This window comes from Varroa destructor, unplaced genomic scaffold (genome assembly GCF_002443255.2).
Source record: "Varroa destructor unplaced genomic scaffold, Vdes_3.0 BEIS01000007.1, whole genome shotgun sequence".
In the NCBI taxonomy this organism is placed as follows: Eukaryota; Metazoa; Arthropoda; class Arachnida; order Mesostigmata; family Varroidae; genus Varroa; species Varroa destructor.
Window position 1 is genome coordinate 23,661,072 of NW_019211460.1, and position 18,267 is coordinate 23,679,338.

The 18,267-nt window shown below is 43.6% G+C and overlaps 1 protein-coding gene across 19 annotated transcripts in view; it reads left to right on the top strand.

The window, feature by feature from the left end:
• Window positions 1-18,267, top strand: part of cyst (rho guanine nucleotide exchange factor 18 cysts) — a 223,300-nt gene that overhangs the window by 124,368 nt on the left and 80,665 nt on the right. For 17 of the 19 annotated variants that reach the window (XR_015316507.1, XM_086974227.1, XM_086974226.1 and 14 more), the window contains 2 exons: window positions 14,713-15,048; window positions 17,669-17,812. Coding sequence is in view for 18 of the 19 variants with exons in the window: in XM_086974227.1 (XP_086830353.1) it covers window positions 14,713-15,048; window positions 17,669-17,812 (480 nt within the window). In the remaining variant the exon portion in view is untranslated. Of the gene's footprint in view, window positions 1-769; window positions 1,102-14,712; window positions 15,049-17,668; window positions 17,813-18,267 lie in introns of those variants that run through there. The other 2 variants (XM_086974240.1, XM_086974233.1) reach the window with 2 other exon arrangements.

An 18,267-nucleotide genomic window follows, 5' to 3' on the forward strand; every position in this document is an offset into this window, starting at 1 on the left:
ATATAATATGTTTATAATATGGAAGTTTGTGAGCTAATCAACTTGCATGCTGCAATACGTGTACAAAGACCAAACGTGATTTCCTACTAACTTCGTCATAATCCCAAGTCATAGCGAGCGCTACGGTGACATTCTTAAGGGGTAGATATAACAAAGTAAACATATGATAGGCATTTTGCGAATTCGTTCATCGGACTCCTGTGGAGCGTCATTCAATGCTCACGTCATCGTATCCTAATAGATCCTTCCGTTTGCGTTAGTTTGTCTCCAGACATAAGCTATATAGCTATTGTATAATAATAATACCACGAAAGTGCTCTGAATTTAACGTCCGTAACGGCCGTTAGGCATCGCATCACACGGCGCATAACACCGCCATCACTGTTGTTGCTGGAACTAATGATATAGCATCTGAAGGGGTTGGATGACTTACCGTCTCAAGTCGACCTATTTAACTATGTGTGCTTGTCTCTGATCTGTTTAAAACTTCAACGAGAAGATCTCACGTTCCGAGCGTCTTAGCCTGACAAGTCAGATCAGTAGCCTTCTCCTTCGTTCTGCATATCTGATATCACTTTGGCAGAAGTATTAGATGAGACTGAGTTAAAACGAGGAAGGAGGACGGCTCCTGAAGTGTGAGAGATCTAGTTATTCCTTCGTTACTGCTTTACGGAGAGTTACACTGAAAAACAGAGAACCAAGGAAAGGGGAAGCTCGGTAAGAGGTTAAGGTCCGTTCGTGGCGTGATTTGCTTTTCACGTTGGGTCGTTTTGCGTATTTCACAGTTATTACTACTGGCTTCTACGAATGAATGAATGAGTACCATGCGAAAGTCAAGTTCGACGTGCAAGAGACTGTGTGTGGATGTTTTTTATGTGTTTCAGTGCGACCGCGCTCTATTGCGGGGCATAATGATGTGCACGCGTATCAGTCATAGTGTGACGGTACCATGTAAAATGTGCTGACTCCGGTAACTATAGTGGTGCGATCCCTGTGCTCAGAGTTCAGAGTTATCCGTACGCTCATTTTCCATGCAGGTTCTTATTGTAATTTCCGCTTCAGGAAGCTCCAACTGCAAAAGACATCGAAACGCTCTGCATGGTCAGTATATTTGTCTGTGAGCAACTGTGTATATAGAATAAAATCCACTATGTATTATAAGATATACAGACCTTCTTACACAACCTAGAGTCGAATAGAAGATACGTATCTTCATGCTAGTTTATCGCGGACCGTGATAAGTCATCTATTATCGGACAGTCATCATACTGAGCACGAGAGCTGACTAGTCAATTAGCTGATGGGCATAAGGCATAGCGAACGATGATACATAGCGCATGAATGAGTAAACCGGAAAATACGCACGTAACCACCGACGTCGAGTAAGAAGCGGCAAATGAGTCGCCATCGGACGCGAACCACTTCCACCAATGTTAAGTCAATAGCAATCATAATGATAGCTATGCCTAGATAGTATTTGAGGTTTTTACAGTTGATTTAATTCCCACGGACTGGCACCGGTCGCACGTTGATTTGCGTCTGACCTCGCTAACGACATATCTGCAACTCTAATTTATAGTGTTTTGAGTGCTGCATTTTTATATACAGATTATAGGTATGTAGGTAATTTTTTACTGTGGGGAGCAAGAGTGTTTGTAGTTCTGCAGATCGGACAAAAAAACATTAACAGCGTACATAGGAGAGCTATGTAGGATTAGGATGACTAATGTTTACAAACATAGCCAACGTCACGATCCCTCACGCCTTCGGATCGCTGATTGCACGTGCGCTTTCTGGCATTACTTCGAAATTTTTTTTCTCTGGATGACCAATACAGTCAGTACTACCCTAGATCTTTTCTAGTATAAACAATTCAATTCGTGTTTTTCTAATCTTCGTCCATTGTTAATCCGTAACTGCTTGGAACCTTTTCGATCAAAGCGTTTGATTAATGAATGAACCAGATGCTATAATAGTCAAATCGTTATCGTACATACAAAATTGGATTGAGTGCAAAATTCAAGGAGGGTGTAGGCAAAATACCTGGCTGCCCGCGTTGTATTATTATGAACACCGAACAAGATGGGGTGTAGCCGTCGTCAATTTTCGCTAGATGAGGTTTTAGCTTTGATTCTCTGCTCATCGTTGGTGCAAGACTGATGTTTTACGTCGACACGTGACTAGCGTACTCTTTTAACGCTCGTAGGATCAGTCCCGTCAGCTCTTGACATTTGTGGCAGCACCACAGGGATAATATTTGAGTCGTGTAGAGGCTGCCTTCGGCTGGGAAGCCTATTAATAAAGCCTCAAACCCAAGGTTGACAGAAGTCGTCGTTGCTTGTTTAGCTTTGACGTCAAGGTCAACTGGAGATCGGATGCAAGGGCAGGTTCGCATCAAAAGCTGGAGAAGCCCGAAAAGGTGGGCGCACCTTTAAGTCCACTCATTCCACGACTATGCGCGTATCTCACATGTGCAGAAATGTAAGCGGAGATCCTTCGGAGAAAAGTGTTGGTCAGTAACAACTCTGGATAGATACTATCAAAAACGCAAATGGCAAAAAAAGAAACAGTTGCTTAACCAGTCCCTTATAAGTGCTCGGGCTGACATACGATGTCTACATATATGTTCACATTGTGTAAGTCTTGGATACAGCTACATGTGCTTGAATTCGAATCTAATTACTGCGCACGATGTCTATTGTGTATGGCAACATGTGAGTCCAGTGATCTTGCCACCAATTGGCGCCATGGTCTTCCCGCTGTTTAAATTGCCCTATCCCGCGTTGGTTTCCAGGATTTCTGAGGTTTGCGTTAAACCTACGTTTTTCGTTTCGGGCTCCCCTTCTTTCTTATACTTAACTTCCTAGACATCTGAGTGCACTGGCAACGGCAGCAACGCCATCACCTCCATGGAATGGCGTCCCTGGCTTTCTACGGAGGTTAGTCGGATCGTCCACAAGAGTTACCAGGTATTATCGCCAGGTCGGAAGGTTCGTTCTGGCACCCTGTCGCTCTGCAGGTCTGCACACTCGGACGCTTCGAAAGTCGGATGCTCTCCAGCGATAGCCAGCCAGGTAGCCAACCACGGACAACCCAAGAGCCGAAAGGCGTTAATCTCGTTTACTGCTGAGGATAGGTCGTGTGGCTTGCTTCAACCCTTTGATCCAATGGTGAGGCACTCTCCTAACCTGCTCTCTTCTTTTATCCCTCATTTTCTCTCACTGGCGTTCGCCAAGCAACAAAGTTCTATGCTTCTTTGCCTATCCTCCTTGTCTTTTCCACATGGTTTTCTCCATCACGCAAAGATATTCTGCAATTCGTTTCCGTGGATTGCCTAGCTCAGTGGATTCTCTGCAGCTGGGGCTCAGTTTTTCAGTATTTTGCGTTTAAGTTAAGATGAAGGTCGACTGCTAGCAGGCAAGGTTTTGTCAATACCCGTAACTGCGGCTAGGTCTGTATAGAAAGACGCTCATAGCTACGGCGCCGACGGCAGCTACCGCGCCAGCAGCGGCTGTATGAAAAGGCGTAAAATGAAAGTAGTTGTAAGAGAAGCAACGATAGTTGCATCGGAAGCGACACACGAATACAGAACCCTGCGTTAGGAACGCTGGTTGTTAACCTTCGGTCCGTTCTCGCTTGTGGTGCTGCTTGACCCAGACCCGCTTGGAAGAGACTGACTAATGAATATGAAAGACGACAATGATACAAGTGTCAACGGAACACAAGCTTAGATGATTAGACGCTTGGGGCTGCTAAAGGATACTGTTTACGCAGCTCCCGATGTACGGGCTCTATCCAGTAATTTATTGCGGCAGTGAACACGGCAAATGGAGCAAGAAACAAGTAAAAAGAGGCAAACTGAGGTGTGGCTGCAAATTTCTGGGGGTGCCACTATGGAGATAGGGTAGGAAAGATCGATGAATGCGAGGCAGCAAATGACATAAAAGGATATAGTGGAACAGAACGAAAAAGTTAACTACACTAAAGTGGTGAGGTGTGGGCGCAGATCGGAGTCGAAAGCGCGCACACTTATGATCATCGTGGCAGGATCGGCTGCGATCTCCTTCCAGCGGTGTATGCCACCAACCTCAAAAAAGCTTCCTGGAGGTAAAATGCTGCTTCCGTGACCAGGACTACCGGTTTTTGTTGCCACATCCTAATATAATAGTACTAGTAGTAGTAATCATTGGTTCTGCCTATTCGTGGCCAGCGGTAGCAGCAATGAGAGACTGTTCACAGTCTGTCTGTCTCTTACCGTCCCGGGGCGGTGGCAACGTTTTTTGTTTAACCTGGCGACCCGTCTGTTAGATCTCGCCTCTGAAATCTGCTGCACCGCTGTATTTCAGGCCACTATTTCCAGTTCTCATAGAGTTAGCAGGCGCTGGGAGTAGCCGACATTCAACACAGCTTCGCTGATTCTCTATCTTAGCAGTTACACGCGAACACCCTGTTCCCCCTGCAAATCTGTCAAGCGGACGAGTTTGACACCTGAAAACTTTAGGTAGAAGTATCGCATATACAGTCAAGCTGGCTGGAAATGATTATGGTTGGAGATGATTCGAGAGGAAGCGGTTGTGGATGAGGCACGTGTCTACCTAAATTTTTAAGTATACAAAACAAAAGGTTGCTCTGACATCGATCTGATTAAATCACGCTGCTGCGCTGTAATTACGTCATAACTGCATAAATATAATACTTAACGTTATTTCAAACTAATAATGTACCATTTAAACTTGGAAGATTCTAGTAAAAGACAGCGCTGCAAAATCATAAGGAAGTGTTTAGTTGATTATGAGAGTTTTCTGTGTTGTCTATCTATCACGAAGACAGTGAGTGACAAGACTACATTTAAAGTTCTCTTAAGTTCGCTTCCTGAATGCTGAACAGTATAAATTGGAAAAGGCCCGATTACGTCATCGCACGCACTGTAATTAGCTCTCTGTCACTGCTATAACCATTTTGACCGTTAGCGTAACCAAGGCCGTGCAGTGGTGCTTCAGACAAAGACCTCAACTCACTCACTCTTCTCCTAAATGGGTTTATTCTATCGAAACATATGGATGTAAACAGTCTGTGGAACCCGAACTGAGAATTGTTGTCCTCACTCGTTTTACAGTGTTGCTGTCGAAGTAAAAAAAAATGAGGGAAATATAGTAAATAAAAATGAGGGCTTGACTGTTCCGTGTGGACTGTAGTTCGAATTGCCCTGGAGTGTATCTATCACCCCACACGCGGCGCCATACTGCTGTTGATTTAGCCTGTGTGGGCGGAGGCTTTTTGGAAACGCAACGCCCTTGCGTTCGACTCTGGCGTACAGGATAAGCAGCCAGATTTCGTTCTTATCCGCTCCACCTCTCCGTTTGCCATATCATTGACACATTAGCTGGCTCATATTAGTTGCTTTGTCTATAGTTTTAAAGCTTCAAAGCTGAAAAGACTTTTTCTCTATTGAGATGCCCTTTATTACGCTGTGATAGGACACTGGTCGGAATAATATACAATATAAATCCAGCTGTGCATTTGTACTTTAGGCGTTCATCAAATAACGTGTCATTTGTTAGAGTTTGTCTTGTCGGCGACAGTAACGTTTCTAGTCACGTGATAACGGTTTCTTTCTTTTTTATTATAGTACCACAATTGACGACCGTTCCGCTCATAAGGAGCTGACAAATATGCCGAGATAAGATTTTTAAATATTTTATCACATATTTGATAAGACATAACGAGAAAACACGTATTCAAGGGGTTTACTACGCATCCGCTGCTATTCTCTCAATTTCAACATATAGATGAATATCCAAGAAACATGTTTGTTGTCTGACAACAAACTCCTACCTAACGGTTACTTAAATACTAAGCGCCACAAAATATTTAGAAACAAACATCCCTTAGCCGCTGGGTGAAAGCAGTCCACGAAGCCGATGCGCCAGGGGAAGCTTCATGCATCTCGCGATCAGGTCTTTCCACGCACGAGTGGTGTAAGAGGCAACTGAAATTTCATCATTAACTGGGCAGCGTGTGATGATATCTCGAATGCCGAACGCCGAACGCAAACGAAGTCTGCACTGCAACCCAAAACGCATTGCGTCGGGTAGCGTTATAATATAGGTTACCAAAACTTTTAACCTTAGCGGCTGGCCACACTGACCGTACGCCATGACGGTGTCCTTTAAGCATCTGTTAGCTTCTGCATGCCAAGATAACACGAAGCCAGCAGCGTTGCGGTCTCAAGCATAACCTAATTTTCAGCCTATTCAGGCTGAATGTTCCGAGCGACAGCCTATAGAATAGCTGTCGGTTGCCAGCTGCTGTTGTAAGCTGCCAAATCATTGCCTATGCAGAAGAACTGCGAGTGAAGGGCATCCATAAGTGTAATAAATGTGCCATTTATTTGCTAGCGAATAATTTGTGTGTGTTATGCAGACACTTCGTTCAATTCAAGTTGCGTTCATTTGGTTCCACCCCTTCTTCATTATAGCGTCTATATCTACCATGCAACCGCTGTAGAAGATTTATTAGTCTAAGATCTTAAAGGAAATTTCTTAATTCGAAATAATACATTTGCCCGGTGATGATTATTTCCCTTGATACGGAAACGTGAAACGATTATGAACGATTTTGAAGTTTTGCCATTACTCAGGGTTTTACATAGTTAGCAGCGCATGATTATTACTACTTTTTGTTTGGCCCAGGATGGGTCGTAGGCTTCCAGTTCTGGGGTTTGGATACGCCGAAGCCGGTTACTTCAGGTAAAAAGATTTCAACTTTATTCCTATGATTGCTAACGTGCTGCCACAACGCGCTAAAAAAGTTCCGTGATGTACCTCTATCCAGTTCGTACAGATAGGGGCAACTTATTCCAACTTGCTAGATGTTACGAGCATAGAGCTTTCCTTCTCGAGCTCCGTGGCCCACGCGGTACTTTCTGACATCTTACAATACACGTGGAGATTCATAATGACGACTAGTTAGGTCTAATGTAAATTTAGCAATAGGTAAATAGTCTATGACGAACTTTAAACAAGCACATAAACGGCCTTTGATGCATAAAACACTAGGCCATTTCACTGTACCCGTGGCACAAGCTAAGCCAATTGACTACCAACTGATCAATAAATAAAATATATAAAAGCAAGTCTTTATTCAATATGGTAGTAGTATGCTGCATGGCAATGGGACAGATTGCATCTGTGCTTTGGTAGTCGTCGCGGTATCGCTCTCTCAATTTTGTTGAATCTAAATTCCGCACACACAGATTCACAGGTTTTGGGCATATCATACCAGAGTACTGTTGGATGCTGTACCGTATTTGCTATTGCTTCAGCGCCTCGGCTGTCATTTGCCGCTGTGGGTGTTTGTTATGGGTTGGCGCGCACGAACAGCCAAAACAAGCGGAAAATTACGGGCACTCGCTACTTCCTGCAGCTGCCTTTATCTCTTGGACTTCGGTTACTTCTCTTATCCGTCACTTCGTTGCGTGCAATTCACACTTCTTAGACTACCCACTAAATCGGTAGTTTTGTATGACTCTGCTAAAGGAATTGCTAGTGTAGCTTTACGCATGAGATACGCGGTGATAGGAGTTAACATGTAGCGTTGCATATGTGTACGTATGGGTTATTCCCTCTGCACACGAACATAGTATGTGTGAATCCTTCGCCAGATGTTTACCGTGCGTTGCTGGGATGGCTGTTAGTTTCGGGAGACCGTTGAGTAAAAGCCTATGGGCTAGGCTGGTTCGCTGACTGCTATTTTCGGAAAGAGGAGTACAAGTACGCGTGGTGCATGTCGCACTAGCGAGGTCCTGGCAGAATTGTCCTACAGATGATTTCCGAGTGGGCGGGTGACCCTGGGATGCGCGATGCAGGCGTCTCGAGCCTGCGTGTCCGTAACGAGTGCGTCGAAGCGGAAAAGCTCAGGCTGCCTCCCATGATGATGCAGCTTGAACAGGCAAAGCACTCGGGAACCTGAAGCTAAGAGTACGACAAGGCTATCCCAGCTAGAAAGGCTCGCTGCGATGGGGCGGTGTCCTATTGTCTTTGTCATCAAGGTCTGCTATTTATGAGTGTACGTTTGACGGCGCACCTCTTAGAGCAAAAACAGGAAAAGACATGGATAAAACGGACGGAGACTGAAACGCGCAGCGGAGGCAAGGACAAACTAAGAGGTCGAGGACGAACTAAGGTCGAGGTTACTGTAACAGGGGTGACCAGCTGCAACGAGTTGCCTGTTCTCGCTTTCGTTTTGAGTTTTGCTAGGCGGATGTAGGGTGCTCGTAAGTTGGTTTTCAGCGCCATTCTACCTTGCGATAGATTAAACCTTTTCATTCTTCTGTCCAGGCGGAAGTAGTGCAAGAACGTCAACGATTGGATGCTTATAGGCAGAAGAGCATGCGTCCGTAGAGAACGTTTCAAAACTACTAACGATTTATGTATAGAGTTATCGAATCATGTCAGTAAACGAACTTAAATGAGCAATCTAAGCAAGCTGTGTAAACGAGTGTTTTTCCGACTATGAGAAGATATGGATTGTTAAGTTAGGATGATGTTGCTATCGCTGCTATCGAAAACTGAAAAATGGTTTTTAATTGACTAGGAAGTTCCAAGGTATACGAGAGACTGGATGGGCATAACTTCTAGATCGCTTCTCTAATGCTCGATCGAAAACTAAATAAAAAATACAGCGAACTAATACGCCAGGCACCTCAGAGCTCAGGCTTTTGCTCGTTTGCTATTCCATTCGAGTATGTTAAAGTAGCACAAGAAAGAGAAGCGGCAATAAGTGAGCTGGAAAACAACATTAAAACCGTATACGTTTTCTATGCGAGCAACTTTTTACGTAAAGCTTAACGCTCGTAATAGCTGTAAATAATCAACAATATGATGCTACAAGTTACGTTAGCTATACAATTGAAAGCGTGAATGGTCAATTGTCAAAACGCAGGTAATAGTCGAAATCAGATGCAAATAAGGCGGTGAAAAAAACAGCCTTTTTTCGTACCGGCACGTTATTTGGCGTTAGAACGAAGTCAGTCAGTGCTACGCCCCATACGTCTACGGCTAACTGTAGGGCAAGAACGGGGCCGCTCTTAGGACAAAGAACGTTTTGCCTTTTGCAATTGGTCAACTTAGCCAGATGCAACGTCTGCGATATGGCAGGTCAAAAGTGCATTTTGCATATAATATGACCTAAAAGCAGACATGTTGTGGCTCATATCCGCCGGCCTATATTGCTAGGAAACTGTACTCGCAGGTACGGAAGTGCAGCATCGCGCAGACGACATTTGCAAGGGGTAGCATAGAAGGTCCTGCCGGACTCGACTTGTCGAAAATCAACAGGAAGAAGAAGAGGGTTGAACCTGCTTACACATATGCTGCAATTCCTATTTGCCACGTGCCGAACCTGTCACCGACTCGCCTTCTTTCTTTAATATGCAGCAATGGTAGGAGAGATTTCGGATACCGGCAGATCGTAAGTGGCACCTGTGTCGCCGAAGCTTACAAGACCGAGGGAGCAGAAGTCGTTCTCGAGTCGCGATATGGCAACAATTAAAGCGATAGCTACAGCAACAACGGAAGTCACAATTTTTCACCGTGACAACTAGCACAACGGGCGCTATATTAGGGCAAGTAAAGATTTCGACCGACAAAAGGAACAAGCGAGGGACCGCCGCCGCTTCAACACACCGCACGACATGCGTAGGATTGTCGTAGTCGCTGATACGCTTATACCCCGACCTCAGTTCTACCGTATCGTCGCGTAGCTGAATTCCCGACGGCGCATTGCCGTCCACTTGTGTCGTTGTTACATGCGGACAAGGGTTGCACGACGGTACCACGTCGCTACTAGAGCTATTAAGCAAATCAGGTGTTATACATAGCTCCGCCAACGAGGCTGCCTGCAACCTGGCCATGGCCCCGGCAGGCCTGGCTGACGATGACACACGAAGCTTAGCTTTAGGCCGCAGGACGTTGTCGTACTCTAACCGGAAGATTAGGCACGAGCACGTAGGAATATGCAACAAGGAAAAGCGGGCAGCACTAGTAAACAGAAATGCGGAACTGTCAAACATTTGTACGAGCGAGTGAGCTGTAGATGTGTCTAACAGCCTTCTGTGGCTGTGCCACATAATCATATCGAACACTTATTCGTCTTGTAGCCACATACAACCAGGCACGAACATATAGACACACGTACGGAAAGACGTCAGCTCAAGCAGTTGCTCGCATTGGTCGTGTTTTACGCGTAACGGTGTCGCAGAATTGATGCGAACGACCGAAAACAAAGGAGAGAGAGAGAGAGAGAGATCTTTCAGCGTGCAAAAAAGGCAGCACTCAGCCATGACGGCTATTAATCCTCAGCCAGAAACCGCGAGCTTACGCCGTCTTGACAACTGCTGCCATCACTCCATAATGCTCTGCGTCGCGGGATTAGCATTAATGCAGTAGTAATCTACCCTTCGTATGCACACATTTACCAGATGGCAAAACACAATGTGACCCGCCAGCGTGCTCAGTCTACAGCTATTAAGCACACTACGAATTTAACAGTAGTAGAAAGGGAAGGCCATGTTTGTTGCAAAAGCTTCTATTGAGAAGCTTTTCAATATCGAAAGTATGTTACATAGAAACACATTGTGAATCAGTGTAAGAGGGGAGGGGAGGGGAGCGGAGGGGAGGGGGAACTGTATGACAACAATGTGGAAAAGTATCACTTTTTTTTTACACAGCCCCCGATTTTCTAGAATCGTTTCCAATCGTGATTACTGTCACTTCAAGCCGCACGGCGCTCTGCTATGATGAAATCATATGGGAATATTTAGATCAAAGAGGAGAAACATGTATGGTTTATATAAGTATATATAGGCTTGATGTTAAATTACTCGCTTATACGTATTGTCGGACTTGCTCAATGTTGTGTAGAGCATTATACAATAGTCACACTGGCGTGCTTATATATTTCATAACAATTATTTGCTGAACTGTGCATCTCATGAGAAATTCATTAGCTTATGTACATCGATTGTGACACACTAGTCACACATTTCTGCAGCAACTTCCGCTCATTTGAATTTTATGTTGTACACATAACACATAATGTTGAACACCGTTTGTCTAGAGCGAAAGCTTCGAAGTCGACTTCAAAGGATTTTCGTGGTACTTTTGTTAGAATAAATTCGCATTTGTCCAATGAATCAAGTCTTCAAAAAGAGAACTTCAAAGAAGACAATCGCCTTCGTCCGACACGAACGCGACGCATGTTTGTGTGTCGGTGCGCAATTATGTATAGGCCATTCGTGGAAAACTTTCTTTTGTAAGAGTTGCTCTGTCCGTGTCGCATTTTCATATATGCAGATATATTTACATATGTGCAGTATTGTATATGTTGAGTCCACGATTGTTGTGTTACGGCAGAAAAGCGACAATGGCTTAGGAAGGCCGTATTGCGTGCCTTAAAGCAAACTGGTTTTCTGTTATATGCGGCGGCCTTGTCTAGCTAGAGAAGGCTGAGTACAGAGCCGTCAATTACGAACAAACTCCATTAAAGAATCCATTGGAGAAAGATCCATAGCTGAAGAGGTTTGCTGTTCCTTGCAAATTTACACGATGTCGATGGCGGATGGAGAATTATAAAAAGGCTAACCGAATACCGGTTAGCCAACCGTAAAACACTTCACCGTCGTATTTGCTGCGATGGGCGGCCACTTCCGCATCTTAGAGTGTAGGTATGTATACGTTTGTGACCAATACCAAACCAGCCAGTCGTATAGGCGGGTTCCCGACCTGACTTCGACACCATGTTTGCCATTATTAGCACAACCTAAACTATGCTGAACATCGTAATCATATATAGCGTAAGGTTGAATTCAACCCGTAAACCCTAAAAATCTTCGACTCTTATTTATATTAATCGTAAAAGTGGTTTGTTTTTGTTAATTTCACAAATATTGGAGAGGTGAGTGGCTTCGATCCCATCGCACATCATACAATACTCCTCCTTGTACGAGCTACTGATAATAATAGATCTCTAAAGATTCCAGTATGAGAAAATGTTTTATCGATATCGGAATGATCTTATATAACATATGTAGCGATGAAGTCGATGGAGGGACCTCTCTAGGGTGCGTTCGGTGTACGGCGTGGTGAAATCGTCATGCAAAGGGGTCTGATACCGTAAGAAACTACGCTCAACATGCAAATAAGTTTCAACGTCTATTCTTCTTCTCTTTGACAACCAGCTGTCATGGACAAATCTGATCCTGGTTTTAGTAAATGCATTGCGGAATTAACCCTCAAAGTTCTTTTTCTACCCGTAGTCTATTCACGCGGGTCGTCGTTCTCTGACGTCATTTCACATTTGATCTCCGTTCCTCCAGACCCCTCACGAAAAATGCCACAGGCGCCGTAATTCAGCAGTACGGCGAAAGGCTATTTGCGAACTCGTTGGAAAATTATTTCCAGTTGCCACTTTAGCGTTCCTTTAAGCTGTTCATAAGAGCGACGTGCCCATTGTAGCCCGTAAATTTTTTCATAAGCAAGCAGATAAGAATGATCTTTCTCACTTAGTGTATATTGTATATATAATGTATATAGATACGCAGCCCTTTACGGCTCTCTTATGTTGGTTTGTGAAGTAGCACCTAACGCATGACGGACTGCACAGATTGGGTGGGCATGAGACTCTGAAGACTGATGTTTCGCGGGCGTCCAATTGCATCTCTCCCAACGCCAAACTGGCGATCAGGGACATGTTGAGGGAGCGAGAGTAAGTTGCGCATGAGTGCGGTAATGGGACAGAGACGGGACATAGCTTTACTGAACGCCGGCTACATCTCCACTAAGGAATGCATTGATCCACCTACCAATAGTGTTAACAGATCGACTTGTGATGCTCCGACTCTGCCAGTTCCATTTTTTTTTGATAGCGAATAAACACTGCAAGAGTGCTTCGACGTTCTGACACTGGTTTTCGCGTTCGTCCACTACGTGTTTTGTTTACCGTATGAGTTGTGCGTCATCTCTATCAATTTGTTGTAAGAGTTGATGAAGTGTTATACATATGAGACGCTAATGAGAATGTAGGGCCGCGTTATTTTTTGGCTTTTGCCTGATGCCCAGCAGCTTTGGGGGAGGTTTTGTTCACTAGCACCCGGTCGTCTTTGAAGTTCTTTTTCTCGCACGTTAAGTAACTTTTCTTGCTGTTATGCAAACTTGAAGGGCATATTTCTGCTTAAAAATTTCATTATCATTGCGCAACACGACATTACATCAGTATGAAATTTTTCCGTTGGAGTAATCTTAATCAGATTATAGCTTAGTCGTCTCCCTGTACCTTCCATTAATTTCGTCGTACCTGGGTCGAGCTATAGCCATTACAACCGACTGACAACAAAATACGATCCAGAATCTTCGACAATGTTCGAAGGAAACGAAGAATAAACCAAACCCCATGGCTGTTGTGATCGTAGTTAAACCTTCCACAGGTAGTTTCTGCAACTTACTTAAAGCGTTTCTCTTAAGGCTTGTTATTTTTTCAAAAATATAGGGTATCGTTGCTTTGTTATAGCAGCGTCTTGTGTGTTCTTTTCTGTTTTCGTTTCCGTCATAATGAGTTTCTAGGCCGCATCTGTTAACATTCTAGGTAAGCTTCCTAGACTATTTAGTACCTTAGCGCTGTTGTAGAACTCTAACTAGGATTATCGGTTAGAACTTGCTCTTTAGTCGGTCTCAGGTTAGCATGCTATCCGAATAACATCACGGTTAAGCTAGCTAACAATATGGCATCACATAAAAATGGCGCTGCCTGCCATAGTGAGCTATTCCAGGTGTTATTCAATAGTGTCGCCATATACACATAATAAGCATATCCTGCCCTCCAATTCTATCGTACTGTTATCGTAAAGGGGTCGGTCGATCATATATGATTCAGTATAGACGCGGTATATATGTCTAATAAATACGTAGCAGGGGAGCCATCTTGCTAGAAGCCCTGTGAATGGGCGCTTATTCTTATCTGAGCGGCTTCTATGCGCCTGTTCTTATCAGCACAAGCCGACAATGATTCGTAAGGCTCATACAAATAGTCAAGGAGAAATGTCGTTGCTAATTAGCTGTTTGGCTTATGCGCTCAGTGATTAGGTAGTCAGGAGCTGGGGGCGTGCAGAATGCACAAAAGGGACAAAGCCCAGGTCCTGCACCGCCTCTGAATACAACGGACAAGTGGCCCGGTTATTTTTCATAAGGATAGAAGCTGGAAGTTCTAGTTGTTCATACTTGATAGTTTCTAGGCCAGCCCGCTATTTTCTGCTTGTGAACGTAGGACTGAGCAAATAGTCGCTCACACTTTCAGTTAATGCTATCGTCAGCCCTGTTAGCTGAATAAAGTAACCTGTCAGAGCAGATTTCAATGGGAAAAAGAACGCGATAGCCACAGCATATCGTCAGTGTATCACAAATATCGTATGCGTTTGTGTAAATAGCAACTAATCTATTAGTTGCTATTTATGATGACTCAGTTACATTGGCAATAAGAGGAGAGAATGTAAGCTAATTGAAGATATACAAAATTCGCTGCTTACGTAAGATTATTATCGTGTAAAAATTAATTTATCAAAATGTTTGTCGTATCTATTTTTATATACGAAACAATATCCGAGAAACCGACTTGTGGATTAATATGTTCGTCATGCTACCGTTTCAAATGTACGCACAGGTGCTGAGACGTCCGTCATTTTGTCGGCTGTCTTCGTCATGTCCGTCAATCCCCCACCACCTCGTGCACGGCGCGGCGGCAGCGGGCGCAGCGGGCCAGGGGACTGTGGGGGTACACAGCTCGTACTCGCAAGCAGAGATCCACCCCGTTTCCACGCACCACGGCCAGACATCGTCCTCCGCATCCACAATTTCATCGGCAGGAATAACACCGCTAACCTCATCCAGTTTGCAGCAGCAAGAACAGCCGGGCTCTCAGCTACCACGCGCCTCCACATCAACAGGCCACCACAAACAACTTCCGATGCATCCGGACAACGAGGCCACTCGCTTGATGGTACGTGACCCGACATGGTCTGGCCTATCGTATAGTGCAGCATAACAAAATAACAGTAGCGGAACCTCATACTGCCTTGTTGATCTGATCTGACCTGATGTGAGGTGCGGTGGCTGGCCATTGACGGTATATTCGAATGAAATCTATTGCTTTTGCTCTATAGGGCATTGCGTGTCCCTAAAGTGAACATGTGCAATGTGGCAAAATAATACTATGAATTTCAGCGATTTTTTATATGGCGAACTGCCAAAAAACGGCAACGAACGGCATCCACAGAGCTGAACGAGCGGGACGACAAAAAGCCTGAGTAATATGTTGAAAAGAAAACCTCCAGAAATCTGTAAATAGATAATTTTTTTCAATCCTCATCCTGTAGTATCGTTTCAGGAGAACTCCCTTGGATATATGTAATCCTTCTTTATTAGCATACGGCATACATAGATCTACATTCAACCATATTTAGTTATTTTATTCATATTATATTTATTCTAGTACGACCTGTCTTATAACATAAGTCGTACAAGTTAATATAACATGCTTATATCACCGTATAGTAACCTAAGCTCTTGAAACTTGTCTCTGATGTTCCCTTTGTTTCTCTCCATTATATATTTATATATACCGTTTGAGAAAACTCTGTCCTTTGTAAGTCTACGGTAATCTCGTTATGCAATACAGTGACCTCATGTCGAGCTCAGGCTCCAGCCGTGAAGATGCACTCCTGACACCTACTCCATTTTACCTTTTGTCGAAGTCAAGTTATCGTAATAGTAACGACTATTTGTACTTGATCAAGCAGAGAAGCCATAATTGAGAGGACGCTCGAGATAGTTTGTGAAATTCAAGAATAGCGTCTCGTAGCTAGAGAGTGCACTCCACCTAGGTCGGCCAGTTGAGGTCAGTGTTTTGACGACTGACAAACAATTCGTCAATCGAGGTGAAAACTGAACCGTAATCCTCGGATTATTGACGGTTACCTTAGAATCTGAGCATTTTACTCAAAAACTAGAAATTTAGGTGCCCCACATCTTAAGGAAGGAGGCCTTTAACATCTCATCCGGCATTAAACAACACGCAGTTATAGTAACAGGCTTCTACACAGAATTGTCATAGGTAGCCATGAAAAATGTTTCTACACCGATATAAAGCAGAGAAAATAATGGGCAACTCTATGAAGACGTTCAAACTGAGAGTTGAGCCAGATCTTCATTCTCAGAAAGTAATCATTTGCATTTGGTGGGGTCAGAAAGAGACCGGAAAATGTTTGAAAAGTATAAAGTGGCCAACAAAAATTTATATACGTCCCAATCAGATCAAGTGAACTGAGCTGTTCAACAGAGGAGAGCCAATAAATGAGGCAAAGATGACCTCCTCTACGACAAAGCCAGGTCGTGGCAATGAGCTGGGGTGGGTGCAAGAGGTTTTGCGGACCTCGCGGGGACAATAATTTTACTTTATCTGGTTACTGGTTAATGAAATGAGTTTTAATTGTTAAAAGACGAGTTGCCTAAGACCAGACTAGAACATTTCTGGAAAGAACGAATAAATAAGTCGGTTGACAGATGAAAGAACGTCGTGGAAAGTGACAGTGGATAAACATGCTGTTAAAATTTGATTAAAACGTCGTTTTCTAGGTGAAAAAAGCCCAGAATTAGTCATGTTCCAACCTAAGTAATTTAATATCAACCGGGTATTTTGTTTAGTAAGTAACTTAGCTTAATAGTTTATTGTTGCTATACGCGATCTGAAGTGTCCCTCTAATGCTTTATTCGTATATAGTATAAAGCCTCAATGATGCTCTATTGCCAATATATATATATAAACAAATACTTCTCCTTTTCATTCACGTAACGCTCAAGCAACATATGCTTTTTACTACTGAGTAGAACTGTCTAAAGACTGAGGATTTTTCAGTCTCGCTTCTGTAGCGGCTGTCAGCAGTGGTTTCCATTGGGTAATTATTATTGGAATATTTAGCCCTCAAAAAGTAATTTGGCTGTTTTTCTTTTTAATACATCAACGCCCTCCTCCTCGTATTTATCTTAATTAGGATGATATTAGTGAAATAGCGAACGTCCGTTCACCTTTTTTTGGAAATTTTCGGCAGGCTTGCAGTACATTTCGTCCTTGATTCCTTCTTCTAAGCTCGCTGCGGTAATAGCAGCGGCTCAGACGTTTCGAGGTTCGCTACTGGGAACCAAACTTTGGGAATGACGTCCCTACCTCAAGAAACTTCCCACACACTAACCCAAAGCAAGAAAAGTTACTGTCTATTTATTCTAGAATGGAGGACCAATTACTCTTTTTTTTTTTAGGTTCTGGAGGTTTAATTCAAGCTTGTAGGAGCCCCAGATAACAGGCAACTGTGATATCAAGAAGCGAGTAATTTTCTCTAAGCAAAACACAATAATAGGCTACCCTTTTGCTTATGCGCAATAGGTTAACATATGAAAAATGCTGGTGACTGTATTAACTAGCTCAAATGATTACCTATACTCTGTCTATAATACGTTTTTCTAGCTTGCTCTAACGGTTTATGTCTGTTCTATTGTAGCTATAGAGCTTCTAATACGCTTTTTGTTATAATGATTGTTTTTATTGTGCCCTGTTCATAACGCAGGTAAATTCAAAAAAGTCATCTGTGTCTAGTTCCGCGCTGGACTCGGTGGCGCTCCGCAGTTCTCCGGCGGGGGACGATGATGACGATGAGGCCGTTAACAATGTCAAGATCCTCGTTAACGATATCACTCCGGCCAGCTCACAGGTAAGCAGTGCGAAGGCAACACGCAGCTGGTAAGGGAACAATACAATAACGTACGTAATGTTACAAATTGTCTAGCTGCAACGGAATATAGGATAAACGGCAATTAGAGACCATAGCTAGTCCACCGTAGCTTCGCTACGGAGTACCGTGTTATGGTAAAGTATAGCTATCTAACATCTGATTCAACTAACCTCCCCTTAGAAGGACAGTATCCAATATCAAATCATGATTTCATCCTAACTAAAATATCCGTCTGTTAATGAGAATCTCACAAAGGTTTGTGTAGTTCTCTAACGCAACCTGCTTGGCGGAGTAAGCACCGCTTGCAAGAAGCTTCGAATCAAGACACCATATGGCTTGCGTTTGTAAACTAGTAGTGAATATCTGTAAGTAGAAAATACTGGTATAATCTACGAGGCTCCAAGTAGCCATAAGTAACCGACTTTAATCTAAAG